Source organism: Ipomoea triloba, chromosome 12 (genome assembly GCF_003576645.1).
Source record: "Ipomoea triloba cultivar NCNSP0323 chromosome 12, ASM357664v1".
Classification (NCBI taxonomy): domain Eukaryota; kingdom Viridiplantae; phylum Streptophyta; class Magnoliopsida; order Solanales; family Convolvulaceae; genus Ipomoea; species Ipomoea triloba.
In genome coordinates, this window is record NC_044927.1 from 18,612,109 (window position 1) to 18,626,000 (window position 13,892).

General features: G+C 33.8%; 1 protein-coding gene across 2 annotated transcripts; it reads right to left on the bottom strand.

Moving 5' to 3' along the window:
- Positions 1–7,023: 7,023 nt before the first annotated feature.
- On the bottom strand, positions 7,024–12,953 carry LOC116000262 (DNA (cytosine-5)-methyltransferase DRM2-like). Of its 2 annotated transcripts, none has more exons than XM_031240306.1 (10): positions 12,785–12,953; positions 11,621–11,660; positions 11,402–11,509; positions 10,610–10,706; positions 10,486–10,529; positions 9,820–9,966; positions 9,173–9,272; positions 8,625–8,719; positions 7,748–8,479; positions 7,024–7,583 (listed from the first exon to the last, which is right to left on the bottom strand). In XM_031240306.1, exons 2-10 carry the CDS (start codon positions 11,621–11,623, stop codon positions 7,161–7,163), a joined length of 1,749 nt encoding a protein of 582 aa, XP_031096166.1. In that variant the 5' UTR covers positions 11,624–11,660; positions 12,785–12,953; the 3' UTR covers positions 7,024–7,160. The 2 variants fall into 2 exon arrangements, with proteins under 2 accessions (XP_031096166.1, XP_031096167.1); XM_031240307.1 differs by having other exon boundaries at positions 12,884–12,924.
- Between the last annotated feature and the right edge of the window lie 939 nt (positions 12,954–13,892).

Genomic DNA, 13,892 nt, shown 5'->3' on the forward strand with positions numbered 1-13,892 from the left:
CATCCACACCAGCAAGGATATACATATATATAGTAAGTTTGTAAATAGGTTTACGCACCCATATATAATATATACACCGACGAACTGTTCAGCATTTAAAATCGGATACTCAACAATAACAAGCTGAATAAAGGATAAACCAAGACTTTCCAACAATACCAATATCCAAACGAATCACAAACTCAACCGAATATGCATAAGGAACAACCAAACCGCGATATATGTCAGAGAATAACCAATAATCAACAAGATATGATACAACTCAAGAGTCAACAAGGAACCAAGTAGACCTCAACCCAAGGATAAGCACAAAACCTTAACTACCAACCCAAGTACCAATTCTCACACCAATCACCAAACCCGAAGTTAGTTCACAGGGGTAAAAACCCAATCACAGGGGCAAAAGCCCAATCACATGGGTAAAAACCCAATCAAAGGGGCAAAAGCCCAATCACAGGGGTAAAAGCCTAATCACAGGGGCAAGAGCCCAACCATAGGGGTAAAAACCCAATCACAGGGGTGAAAACCCAATCACATGGGCAAAAACCCAATCACAGGGGTAAAAACCCAATCACAGGGGCAAAAGCCCAAAGTTAGTCCCACATAGTCAGATAATGTCCACAGTTAGTTCACCCACAACCAACCAAAAGATACTCATGGATCCACCACTCCATATCCATCCTCAAACTCAACCCAAGAACAAACCACTCACAGTGTTCATCTCAGATTATGAACACAACTAACTCCCAAAGAATACAACCAAGAATACAACCAACCAATAGACTCATATAATGAACCAAAAGATGTGAATAAACACTCCAGAAACATGGTAAAATACTCAACAAGGTATCCCAACAAAATCCAGAATCAAAGGTGGAACAAACAGACAACAGATCACATAACAACTCACTAGAACCACAATCACGGAACTGCCCCCTCCGCCACCCTTCTCCACAAGAAGCACACGGAGTACACCGGCGGAAGACCTTCCCCCGCCAACCTCTACTAACACACCCTTGCAGAAGACTCTAGCGGGACACATTATACCGCTACGGTGCACCGCAAGAGCAAACCCAACACACTACTCCCAAACTCAGATCAGAATACGAATGTTCATTTCCAGAATATAAAAATAAGATCAGATTGTCCAGATTACATCTCCCAGAATCCAAATAAACATGGAATCCATACCAACAAATGTTCATAAACATCAAGATGCAAAGGATCAAGAACACAAGTTCGTAAATCCATCCAAATATTTCACAGACAACCAAAAATAGGCTAAGCAGCAAAGGATTTCACAGGATTCCAATACACCAAATAATATTCATAGATTAAGAGGGTAAAACAGATTTTAGTGGACATGATGGTTACTTCTTTGGAGCACACTTCAACCAAGAACCCTCAAAACTCCCTACAAAGCTTCACCTCCACCTTGATCATCTTTTTCCCAAAAGATCCCCAAAAGAACAACATAAGAACTTGTATAAAGATTATGAAAATAACATGATGCAAGGTATATTCCTAAAGATAAACACTTACCCAAGCCTTATCAATCCTAAAAGAGCAAACTTGATCTTGGATCTTGAAGAAGAAAGTGTAGGATTTACTTAGGGTTCTTTAGAAGTGAAAGGAATAGGATGAAATATATTTGCAGGATGATGAAAAGAGGAATAGGGTTGTAAGTACAAGGCTTTTATATTAGTAGGGAAAGATCATCACACATATCTTGTATGTATCATACTAGGGTGAAGACATTAAATAATGGGCTCCTATAAAATGGGTCACACATTATTTATTATATTACTAGCTAGTAAGGAATTAATCCTTCAAGAATAAATAAATATATATATATATATATATATATATATATATATATATATATATATATATATATATATATATATATCAATCGGAAAGATTAAGCCCAATTAAATTGAATAAATTGCCTGGTGAAAAATAATTACCGGTCTCAAGGCTTGGACGAATTTACGGGGTGTTACAATTAGGTTGTGACCTTTTGTATATGATTATGTCATGCAAACCCCTGTAATCTTGGTGAACATCTAGTGGATTGGGATGACATGAGTTGTCCCGCGAACATAGGATTTTTAGCTCCGAACTGCGTTACCAAGTGTTGTGTCCTGGTTCTACTCTTTCTTATATTTTATTTTTTATTTATTAAATTAATCTTAATGAAGGATAAGTTAATTTGTTATTAAAATTGAGTAGAACTTTAAGTGTTTGCTTGCATTCAAGACCCACAATTCAATTTCAGAAGGCAAAGTAAATTGAATTTTACACAAGGTACGAAAGATACTTCAAAGGATAGTGTCTCTAGTTTTGTGTCTGGTCAATACTCTTGTACTGGACAATCTAAGAATTCTTCATCCAATAATGGTAAGAATGTCAATAGAGAAATTCAGTGTCACAAATGTGAAGGCTACAACCATATCCAATCTAAATGTCCAACCTTTCAAAAACGAAAAAAAAAAATCCATGGGTGCATTTACATGGAGTGATGAAGAATGTGATGATTTGATTCAATATGAGGATGAAAATATTATTTATGTTTGGTGTGGCGGTGTTGAAAATATTATTTATGTTTGGTAGGAAGCTTATTTTGATTTATCAACAATGTTTTAGAGAAGTTGATTTAAGAGAGGTTGTTAAGAGAATTTGTTTTAGAGAAGTTAGAGAAGTTGTTTAGAGAAATTGGGTTTCACTTTTCGGAAGTTGACTTCTCAGGAAGTTACTCTTCGGATGTCTTCTCGGAAGGCTAGTCTTTGGATGACTTCTCAGATTCCTAGAAGTTGTAATTATTATATTTAATAATATAATGAATTCTTGATTGGTTACACTATAATTTAAATATTGAAATCAAATTATTGTTATCATTATGAATATAATGATAGTGAGAGTTACAAAAACTTCCAATAAACTCTCTTTATTAAACTAATATTTATGGGAATTGAAGAGAGTATACCTTATAATCTATACTATTAATAAAAACAAAATCCTTCATTTTAACTTCCCACCCAAAACACTGTTATACTATTAAGGTTTGCATAATGGGGTCACACTTGTGTGAGACCGTCTCACGGATCTTTATTCGTAAGACGAGTCGGGTCGGGTCGGAGCAACATGCAAATGTCATACTTATATGTACAAATGTCATACTTATATGCTCAAATATAATACTAATCAGGAATATAATTTTTGTTACTTATAAGAGAAAAAGTATTACATTTTTCATAATAAGTAATGTTGACAAGTGCCCCTTACTTTTAAGGGGAAATATAATACTTTTGAGAAAAATATAATACTTTGAAATCGAAATGTAAAAGTATTGTATTTTTCTTTAAAAGTATTACATTTACCCTTATAAGTAACAAAAAATTTATTTCTAATTAGTATTACATTTGAGCATATAAGTATGATATTTGTGCGTAAAAGTATTACATTTTCATCTTGACCCGACCCGTCTCACGGTGAGACGGTCTCACACAAGTTTTTGCCTATTGTAAAATATGGTAATACAATTCTCATTCGTACTACAATTGTGCATTAAAATATGGTAATACAATTCCTAATACAATATATTCTTTCATACTTTCCTATTCGTAATACAATTCTAGATTAAAATTACTAATTGTAATAAAACAGTACATATACTTCCTTGCAACGTAATCTATACTATTAATAAAAAAAATTCCTACCAAAAATTACTAATAAATAATAATAAGGATATGGAATTAACTTAATAACAACAACAACAACGATCTGGAATTCAAGCAGCCATAATGTTAGAAAAATTTCTAATAAATGTAATGGATATGAATATAAGGAAGATTGTGTAAAAAAAAAAAAAAAAAGGTAAAGAACTGGTAATTCATAATTTTGTATAAAATACAGGTTGTTATTTGACTATTAAAATTGCACTATGAATATTATCAAAACCATAGAACAATTCTACTATTGATTATTTTCTATTATATTCTTCTTTGGTATTTCTCCTATTTTTCCTTATTGTTTAGTAATGGAGTCTGTTTTCGTCTCTACCTCCGACCTATCCCCAGGGCGAGAAAAAACTCTATAATAAGGCACCGGTTGATGCTTTGTTATTTGTACAGGGAATATCAACGATCTACTATAAACCAACAAACACTCGAGTGCTTATTTCATGACTCCATGTGCTTATATTGATTCATGTATTACTGTATTTTAAGGTTGTCTTATATAGTGAATCAAATTTGGACAAAGTTTTATTCTCTTTACACCAAATTAAATTAAGGTTGCTTACCTTTATTCATTGTCATTTTCATCGAGTATAAATATTTTCCCATCATTACATTTGAGTTTGAGCACACCACCTCAAGCTAAAGGAGGTTTGCACATCACATGTTTTCTTTAATTCTTGCCTATTTTTGTTTGTCTGATGCCATTATGATGATTTGAATTTTGAAAGCTTAGAAACACGATCGATACATGCTTATATGCTTTAATGGTCTAACATCAATGTTAACTACCTACTATCATACAATGCTTTATGTTGTATGTTAGACTCAAGATTATTAACTTCTCATAGTAGTCAGAAACTTGCTTTATATGTATGAAATATTGACAAAAAAATGATTTAGATGAAAGTTTTACTTATATATACAAGTATATTTGAAACATTTTAGAATTTAGTGATTGGTAAAATCAATATAGTTTAATTTGCAGTTTGACTATCAAAACTAATTTTATGTAAAAAAAAAAAAAAAAAAACATAATATATACATGTAGATCATAAAATTTAAATTTCAATGTGAATACTGTTATGACTCAGTGTTTTGATTACATTGAAAGTGGTTTTTATTTCATTTATATTTAGGAAGTATGATTACATTTTCTATACACTATGATAACATCTCATTTAAAAAAATTTAAATTTAGTTTGAGCATCCTTCATGTTTAAAGGTTATTATTTTATCTTCTGTTCAATGGTGGAATTTTAATGTGGATGAACTGTTTATTTGTAAATTGATCTAAAAAAGTCTCTGCTTCAACCTCCACAAATTATTACTTTTTAAAATGTTAAAATGTCCTAAAACTTCAATTTCCATGTTTTTGGACATCTTTAATTACCTGATTCATAATGTACATTTTCTAAGATGTAATTGATGAATATAATAACCATTGAACATATCATGGTGTTCAATAGTATTAATAATATATTCATGAAAGAAAGGCTATAAAGCTTATATTATTTATTTATTTATTAATATTTATAGGTAATTTCCTCGAGAAATTTGCATCTATTTACAAATCCCCAGAGAATTTGTCAAAAAACTAAACAAACTCTTGAAGGAAGGGGAAAGTCTATGATATTCACAATTTTGTTGTGCAAACATGTCGTATGAGGTTTAAGTCGTGCGAGTACAAATACATCATGAAAGTAAACAATGACACTCTGATTAGCGTTACGGATCAAGATGAATCCGATTTTCCCAAACACATGTTTAAACTCAATGATTTTGGGTCGTTGAAGGCTCTCGGAGGTGTGGATAGCAATAAGCTAATTGGTAACTTTTTATTACAATTCCGTTCTATATTGGGTGATATTTGCATTTCTGTTTGATATTCTAATAATTCATTCATAACTGTCAACTTAAAATGGTTTGGTTGGTTTTCGCAGATTTGATTGGCCGTGTAGTTTCCATTACTGAGCCAAAAGTAATCCAATTCAATCAAAAACCTCCAAAGTTGATTGATTTCGTCATTGAAGATTCTCAGTATGTATTTTTTTAGGATGTCTTATTTATTTCAACATTATACATATAGCCTTTAGCACGTTCACGGTTTTTTTTACTCCGGGAGAGTTGGTCGACGATAAGTCGATAACCCTGTGGGACTAGCACGTTCACTGTTGTTTTTACTTTTGTTTCAGCACTGCATGCGTACATCTACACATTAGCTATTAATTCAGCAATTATTTGCTCGAATTCAAGCAAAGATAACATCAGAAAACATAATCGATCCAAACCATATTTTCAATTGCACTATATAATATTTTGATGTTATAATTTATATAATTATATATCGTCATATCGATCAAAATATTCTCAATATATTATAACAAATCCATTCCGTGTATCGCACGGGTGAAAATACTAGTGGATATAAAAAGAGGATTCCATCAAGTTGTCAAGATACGGTTTTGTGTGTATTCTTTGTTGTTGACTAAATAACTACAGTACTTACGAGAGAGTGGTTTCTAAGACAAAAATCTCAAATTACACCCTTGGTGAACTTTTTAGAAAAGCAACCTTAAAAGTTTGACATTCTTCTTGTATCTTAAATATTCTAATTTGTTAAGAAAAATTAGAAATTTTTAAGATAATGTATTTTTCTCCACAAATATTTTCAACACAACAATTTTTTCATAAATTTTTCTCCATCCAATATTTTCAAGTTTTTTATGCCCCCTATCTATAGTACATGATAAATCAAATATTATCCATAAATAACTCATGAATCTATTCTGAATTAATTATATAAACCATATTATTAAATTATATACAATATTTGTTCAATGTAAATATAGGTATAAGAGACCAATAAGTTCATTTTCTTATAACGGATAACTTGCTAAAGACCTTGTGGTCTAGTGGCACCCGATTGCACTCCCACATTAAAGGAGGTGGGTGCGATAACAGATACTGCATTGTAACAGAGTCAATATGCTTATTAAGATATTAAGGCCAAATTATATGATGGACTAGTGTCTACCTTTCATTGTAGACCTAATCCAAAAATAACTTTTAGATTTTACATATGTAGTTAGACAGTTTCTGTACCTGTAACTATCATATTATGTGTCAGTCCCAACTAAAGGTACAAGATTTTTTTTATCAAGATTCACAATTGCAATATAATTATATGAACCCTAATTCATGGTATAACATTGGGATATTAAGGGACCAGAATACTCGAAACCCCACCCAAAAAAAGTGATATAAAGCAAGCACGATGGCTTTAATTTCCGGTGAAAATGAGATAAAACCATGTCCGTATGTAGAGAGTATATACATATGAAAACAACCTAGCTGTCTAGCTGGCCTACTTAAAGCTAGAGTTAAGACTCGAGAATTCAGTATTAGTCAAACAAAATTAGACTAGAGTCTATCCTTAACTACGTTCAAAACACGAACATATTCAAAGAAAAGAGAACTTTCTTTACCCTCTAATCCATCTCTGCTCACCCTGTTGCTCCCTGAAAGGTTATTGCATGGACTTCCCCCAATCACTAGATCAAATCCCCCAACTGAAGCCATTACTCGCTTTATCTCATCCCTTTCCAACCCTTCTATGTCACCATACTCGATAAGATTACCGGTTTGGTTACTTTGCTCCCACCAGCTTCTCATCACAGTCCTACTGACTTCTGATTTTTCAACAGAAACTACGTTCTTCAAATGGATGCCAAGTCTGTGGAGAGCCACTTCAGCACCCCCAATCCCGGAGAAGAGTGACAGTACATTGATACCTTTAGGATATAATTCCTTCAATACTGAGAGATGATACGCCACTGTGTCAACCTGATGAAAGATGTATAGCAGTTAGTGGTGAGGATGAACCCGTTTTAGTAGAAAAACATTTAGGCAATCACTTTAGCCCAAGTATTGCTTAGTTACTCAGTTCACAAGAGATCCATAAATTTAAACACAAAACATGAAGTAGATAATTGAGGGCATATAATCACCTGGAATGAGTTGCCAAGTGCCTTGTATCTATCCGTCCTACTTATCCCTCTTGTGTGGCTCTTTGGGAACCCTAAAAGCATTTCAACTTCATCAGGCTCTAGAGGGGCTACTTTGTTCAGTCCCACCCAAACCAGATTCCATCTTCGGCATTCTTCAAGAACATAGTTCTGCACTGCCAAAGGTGGCTCACCAACAGTATCTTCCAAGGCATTGCGGATCCTTTCTGTTAGTTTTGCACTTCCAACTGCACTTTGTATGCAGTTAAGTTTGGTGCGATAATCCCATGCAGGCCACCATCTCCTTGTTAAGGGCAATGCTTCATGTATGGTGCGTGGGGAAAGTGGAAGTAGAGGGAATCGGTTCTCAATAGGCAAATTATGTATATATCCCCTCTTCCTTGCAGCAGCACTAAAATACAAGGAGTCAACAAACTCTGGTTCAACATCAAACAGGTGTCTGGTCATAGTTTCCCAGACACCTTTTGGTGCTAGAGCGACATTCTCATAATAAAAATAGGGAGGACCAGTTGCTTCACTGGAAAGAGTCCTTCCCTGAAATGTAGGACAGGTCTCAGTCGGTACACCAAACCCAACCATTGGTTTTGGCAGGCGAAGTGGTTGATTATCTTCATCAAAGACACCTGTCTGTCTTTTCTTTCTTTGTAACTCATAGTTATATAGCTTCCTCCTTTTATGTCTATCATTTGCATTAGATGGATTCTTCAACTTTGGCTGTGACAATAGTAAACACATCCATTGTAGAAAAAATTAACAAAAACCTGCTAGAAAGATGCACATACCATTCGAAGCAGTACTATACTTCTATTAAAACTAATCATTTTCTTTTCACTTCAACATTTGACTAGGAAGAGCAGACCTTGATATCATCTTCTTGCCAATAGAAAGATTCTGACTTTGCCACTTGAGCAGCAGAGATAAAATCTATCAATTCAGCCACAGTGGCTTCTGGACCTACCAAAGTGAATGACAACAAGATGCAAAATAAGAATACTAGAAAAAAGGAACCAACTTTAGAAACTCCAAGAAAGTATCACAGGAGCATCCAAATATCCAATGCTGAACAAGAAACTAGCACATCATTCTTTAGCCAGCAAAGTGAAGAAAAATTAATCCAAGCTAAGAAATATTGAATTTAAAGAGTAAATGTAATATCCAAGCTTTCAAGGATGCATACAAAAAGGTATTGTGAAAATTCCCATTTTCTATGAAATGACCAAAACATCAATCCAACAAGCTTCAATCCATACAGAAAAAGACATCTAGCAAGCTTCTTTAGTTAGAGAAATCTCAGCATAATAATTTAATAGAATCTGCAAATAAATGCCTCGTTCAGTTATTTGACCATCATCACAATAATAGAGCGTGATAATGCATGCAAAGGATAAACTTGTTTATCCTACACACCACATCTGTCCATAGCTAGTGAAGCCTCCTCCATTGGGTAACCCATATTTGTGAGGTCCAATAGTCTTCTCTCCTTGTCAGATAAGGAATCTGCATTTTCCTGCAAGTGGTAGCTTTCAATAGAACTATTTGACTACCAAAAAATGAAACAATTTTTATGGTAGAAGGCTGTAAAAACTGACCAAAGAACTGATACATTCACAAGGAGTAAAGACTTTAGAAACCTACATAGTCTAAGGAGTTATTTCACAGTAAAGGCCTACATAGTTTGTCACAATTTATTGCATCAGACCACTAAAATATAAGACAAGCTTGGAAGTATTAGACTATTACTCTAACATCCCTGCTACTTTAGTTTTCAGTTTTGCAAAATGACATAGGCCAATTAGTGAGTTTCCATTAGTTTTTCAAGATCTAAAATCCATTTGGGGTCAAGTTTCAAGGCTCCTAGTTCATGAGGAGTTCTACAGTTTGACATATCACTTGCATTGGAAAACATATTTTACATGCTACAGAAACATCACACTATTACAGTAAGCACCAGCCAAATATTGAATGTCGTAGAGATAACATAATGATAATCTATTGGATTTTATTCATCTATATGAATGGATAATAAATAAGAATATTGATCAAGGAAAACACACCTCATCATCCTCTGACCAACTGTAGGTGTCAGACAAGTCATCCAGAAAGTTCTCATTATATCCTGAAGAGCTCTCATCACTGTTGAAACCTGGCTTGTGTTGGGGAGAGATAGCACAAGGATTTTCACTTAAAGAATTCTCAAGAACCTGCAGAGAAAGACCCATCCCAAAGAAGAGGAAATTTATAAAAATTTAAAAATAAAATAAAATAAAAAATAAAAATAAAAAAGTGTGATCAAATAGAAGGATTGAAGTGTTGGGATGTATCTTGCCCTGCAAATGGAGCAAGATGGTACACTAATAGAATCATGTTTGTCTATTTTCACAACCACTAGAGCAAGGACATAGGTACATTGATAATCATGGTTCAATCGAGACCATTCTGGGGGCATATGTTTGCTATAGGAAATTAGCAACTTACAGAGGCTGTTGGTATCGGCATATCGCCTCCAGTATTTTCATTGTATAGGAAACCAATTAAACTTCGAAAGGTGGTTTTAACTAGTCCAACTAAGTGACACTATTTTAATCAATTATTCTATAGTCAGCATACCCCAACTTCAAGCATGTTCCTTGAAGACTTGTAACTAGACAGTCATTAAATGATAAAGAACAATGTATTAAGAAAGTTAATGAAACTTGGAAGAATGAAGGAGGATTACTAACTGAATATGTCAAAAGAGTTTCCAGTATCAATTCTGAGTCTTCTCCTGTGCATTGATGGCAAATGTCACAGATAAAATTTCCAATAGCAACAAGTATCCATTTAATGCAATCAAAATGAAGATACCATTTTGTTCTATTGCTTTTGCAACTAGTTCTCTTGGAAATCCCATCCCAACAAAATTCTGAATCAACTTGGAGCAGGGAGTAGATGATGAGCTTGCCTTCAAACATAAGAAAATTAATTCAATGAAAAATAAGGGACTAAAGGGCCACAATCGAAACCATTTTTAGGCAAGGAAAAAAAATCAAACAAGAAATTCTCATGTCTTTTAACATACTAATAAGTTCTTATAAGTTCTAATGGTTTACATTATGAGATAGGACTAATAAGAGAAGGGGAACAGTCACTTCTCTTATAAGTGAATTAAGAACAAACTTTTACACTTCGAATCAATTTAGGTTCTTGATGAATCTAAGTCATGACACTTTGAAAGACAAAGAAGAAACCAAATAGCATATCAGGCTGGACACGACACCAATTTTTCTAACTTCAATGAGCAGATGGTCTAGATTTTTGTCTGCTTCTTACCATGTAAAAGAACTAATTTTCTACATTAGAAGATGCACCAATGTACGACATATATCAAATGTTTCATTTTGAAATATAACGCATCCCAAAATGGAGAACCCCCATCATATTATTCATCTGAAATGCCAAGGTCATAACATTTCACCTTTCAGCAACCTGCACTATGGTGTAGCTTAAAGCCAACGTTTTAGAGCATACTGGCAAGAGATTACTATCCATGCAATGTTATAGGCAGCTTTCTAATGATTAATAAAGCAAACCTCAGTACTCTGATTTGGTTTAACAAACTGCATGGATTTACTATCACCACAAGCTCTTAAGTTTTACCTCCTCATTGCTAGTTGCATTCCTTCCACCAGTTGTATCCTGAATGTCTTGATCATCTTCAGAATTCCAGTCAATGTCATCAATATCTTTGGTAGAAGGATCTATGGCCTGTACAGATCCAAACAAATAAAGAATTTTGAAAAAATGTCCTGCTCTTCTTTGGTATCCGAAAAAAGAGAAATTTGGATGATGAAATTTGATTACAGGAAAAGGATCTACCATGTTTGAATATATCCCCAAGTCAAGAATTCCAAGCTCTCTAACAGAAGATAAGACATGCACACAATAAGCACATCCATTTTACAATCTTACGAAAAGCAAAAGGGACTGACTAATTAGTGGTACACTAGAACCTTGTAATTAACAAGATTAAGAAATTCAGACTTCAGAATCTGTGTTGAAAATCAACATAAGGTTTCTTCATAAATTAAAATAATAGCAATGAACGAGTATTTTAGTTAGCAAAATGCATAGCAAAGTAAGCAAACATCAACTTGTGAATCTTCTTAAAGCTTGGTAATAATTAGTTGTTAGAAAGAACTTGGAACTTACTCAAAATACATTTTGATAATTAGCAATCTTTGTATGCTTCTACACCCTTTTAATGCATGTCAACAGAAATATAAAGAGTAACCCACTGCACAGATATGTGTGTGCATCATTTTTGTGTCCCCTGCAAATTTAAACACTCTGTGCACATACAACAATAAACAACTGGGAAAATGTTTGGATTTTAAGGCAATCCCCCCAAAATATTTTGATCTATTAGGACAAGAAAAGTTGAATTGTGAGCTAGCTACATAACTCTTGTAGATCCTAGGCGTATGCATCCTGCCCTACCTTCAGAAATCTCTTAAAATCGCGTCAGAACGACATGCAACACTCTTATGGGTCCACTCAATAAATCAAATAGTAGCAAACCTCCCTTTCTCAGGTGAAACTGCCATTTATCAATGTTTAGGGAACCCAGTTAAAAAAAAAAAAAAAAAAAAAAAAAAAAAAAACACACACACACACACACACACACACAGAAGATAATCTTTAGTGCAGATGCCTAATTATTCTGCCCTGCCTTCACCAAAACTTCTCTTACTAAAGAAGCAGGGCATTTAGCAGGTGCAAAGAAATAACAACCACCTGCCAAAATTACCACAGATGATGCATGCAATATGCATCCAATCCTTCTCAGCTTCTGAACAGATGACGGTGCGAAATTTAATTACGGAAAATATAACTTTCACAACATATCGCATCACTATAGTATATTCTACATGCAAACAAGGATCAGGGATTATAAACCAAAGATCAAGCGAAAAGAAACATAAAAAAGTTCCAAGCAAAAGCATCCTCTAGAAATTTGGAATTAGAGACCGTAGGTTTTACCTATATCCTCCAAAGAGAAAACAGAACAGTTGAGCTCAAGTATTCAAATACTCATAGAAGTTTGAAAATTGAGCGATAGCACAAGTTTAAGATGCCTACACAGCTACACTGAGGGATGCACGTAAAGGAAAATTTGAGAAAAACGATAAGAGATTCTCAGAGTGGAGTGCCGGAGACGGGGAGAGAATGGAGTGAGCATTTAGAGGACAGAGTCCAAACTGCAGTGGAGAGTGGGAGTACGAACCTGCAGAATATTGACACTGCTGTTGTTACGCACCACGCCACGTAGGAAACTGCACGAACCCCAGCCGTTAGACGTTCCTATTATGAATTTTGCAATATTTCCCATAAAAGTTTAGTAATTTTCAACCAACTTCCGTTATTTTCAGTTTATTTTGTTTTTATTTTAATCTTCCATGGTTAAATATGTTACGAGTTAATGCCACAAGAGATCCTTTGAGTATAGTGATTTTGTCACGTTTAATTATAAACTTTCAATTTGATCATTTGTTGTTCTTCGACTTTCAAATTTAACTATTCGTGATCCAAGTTAACTACTCATACTCCTTCAACTTTTGAAATTTAACCAGTCCCAACTAGTTAAAATTTAATAGTTGGACCACGAATGATAACAATTTGAAAGTCGAATAACAACGAATAATAAATTTAAAAATTTAGGATTAAATAGGACAAAATTACTATACTTGAAGGATCTCAGATGATATTAATTCAATATGTTACATACCCTCTAAATTCTAAATATTCAAAATGTCCTCCTACTATAAGAATTTTATCAAATACGGAGTATTATTTTACTCTGTTTAATAACATTTTGTACTAGAAGTTAAAAACTAAAAGTAAAACAAATTAATATTAGATTTCAAAAAAAAACAAATTAATATTAAAAAAATTAAAAGTGAAATAAATTAATGTCGATGAACAAAGCACAAAAAGTTATTATAATCGAAAAATTAAAACTATTAATAACTAAGGTTCCATTTGGAAGCCAAGGACCTTGTGGTCCAGTAGCATCAAACCCTTTCCTTTATATGGGAGGTGGTGGGTTTGAGCCTCAGTGGAGGCACTACTGATTCTTGTGCGATACTGC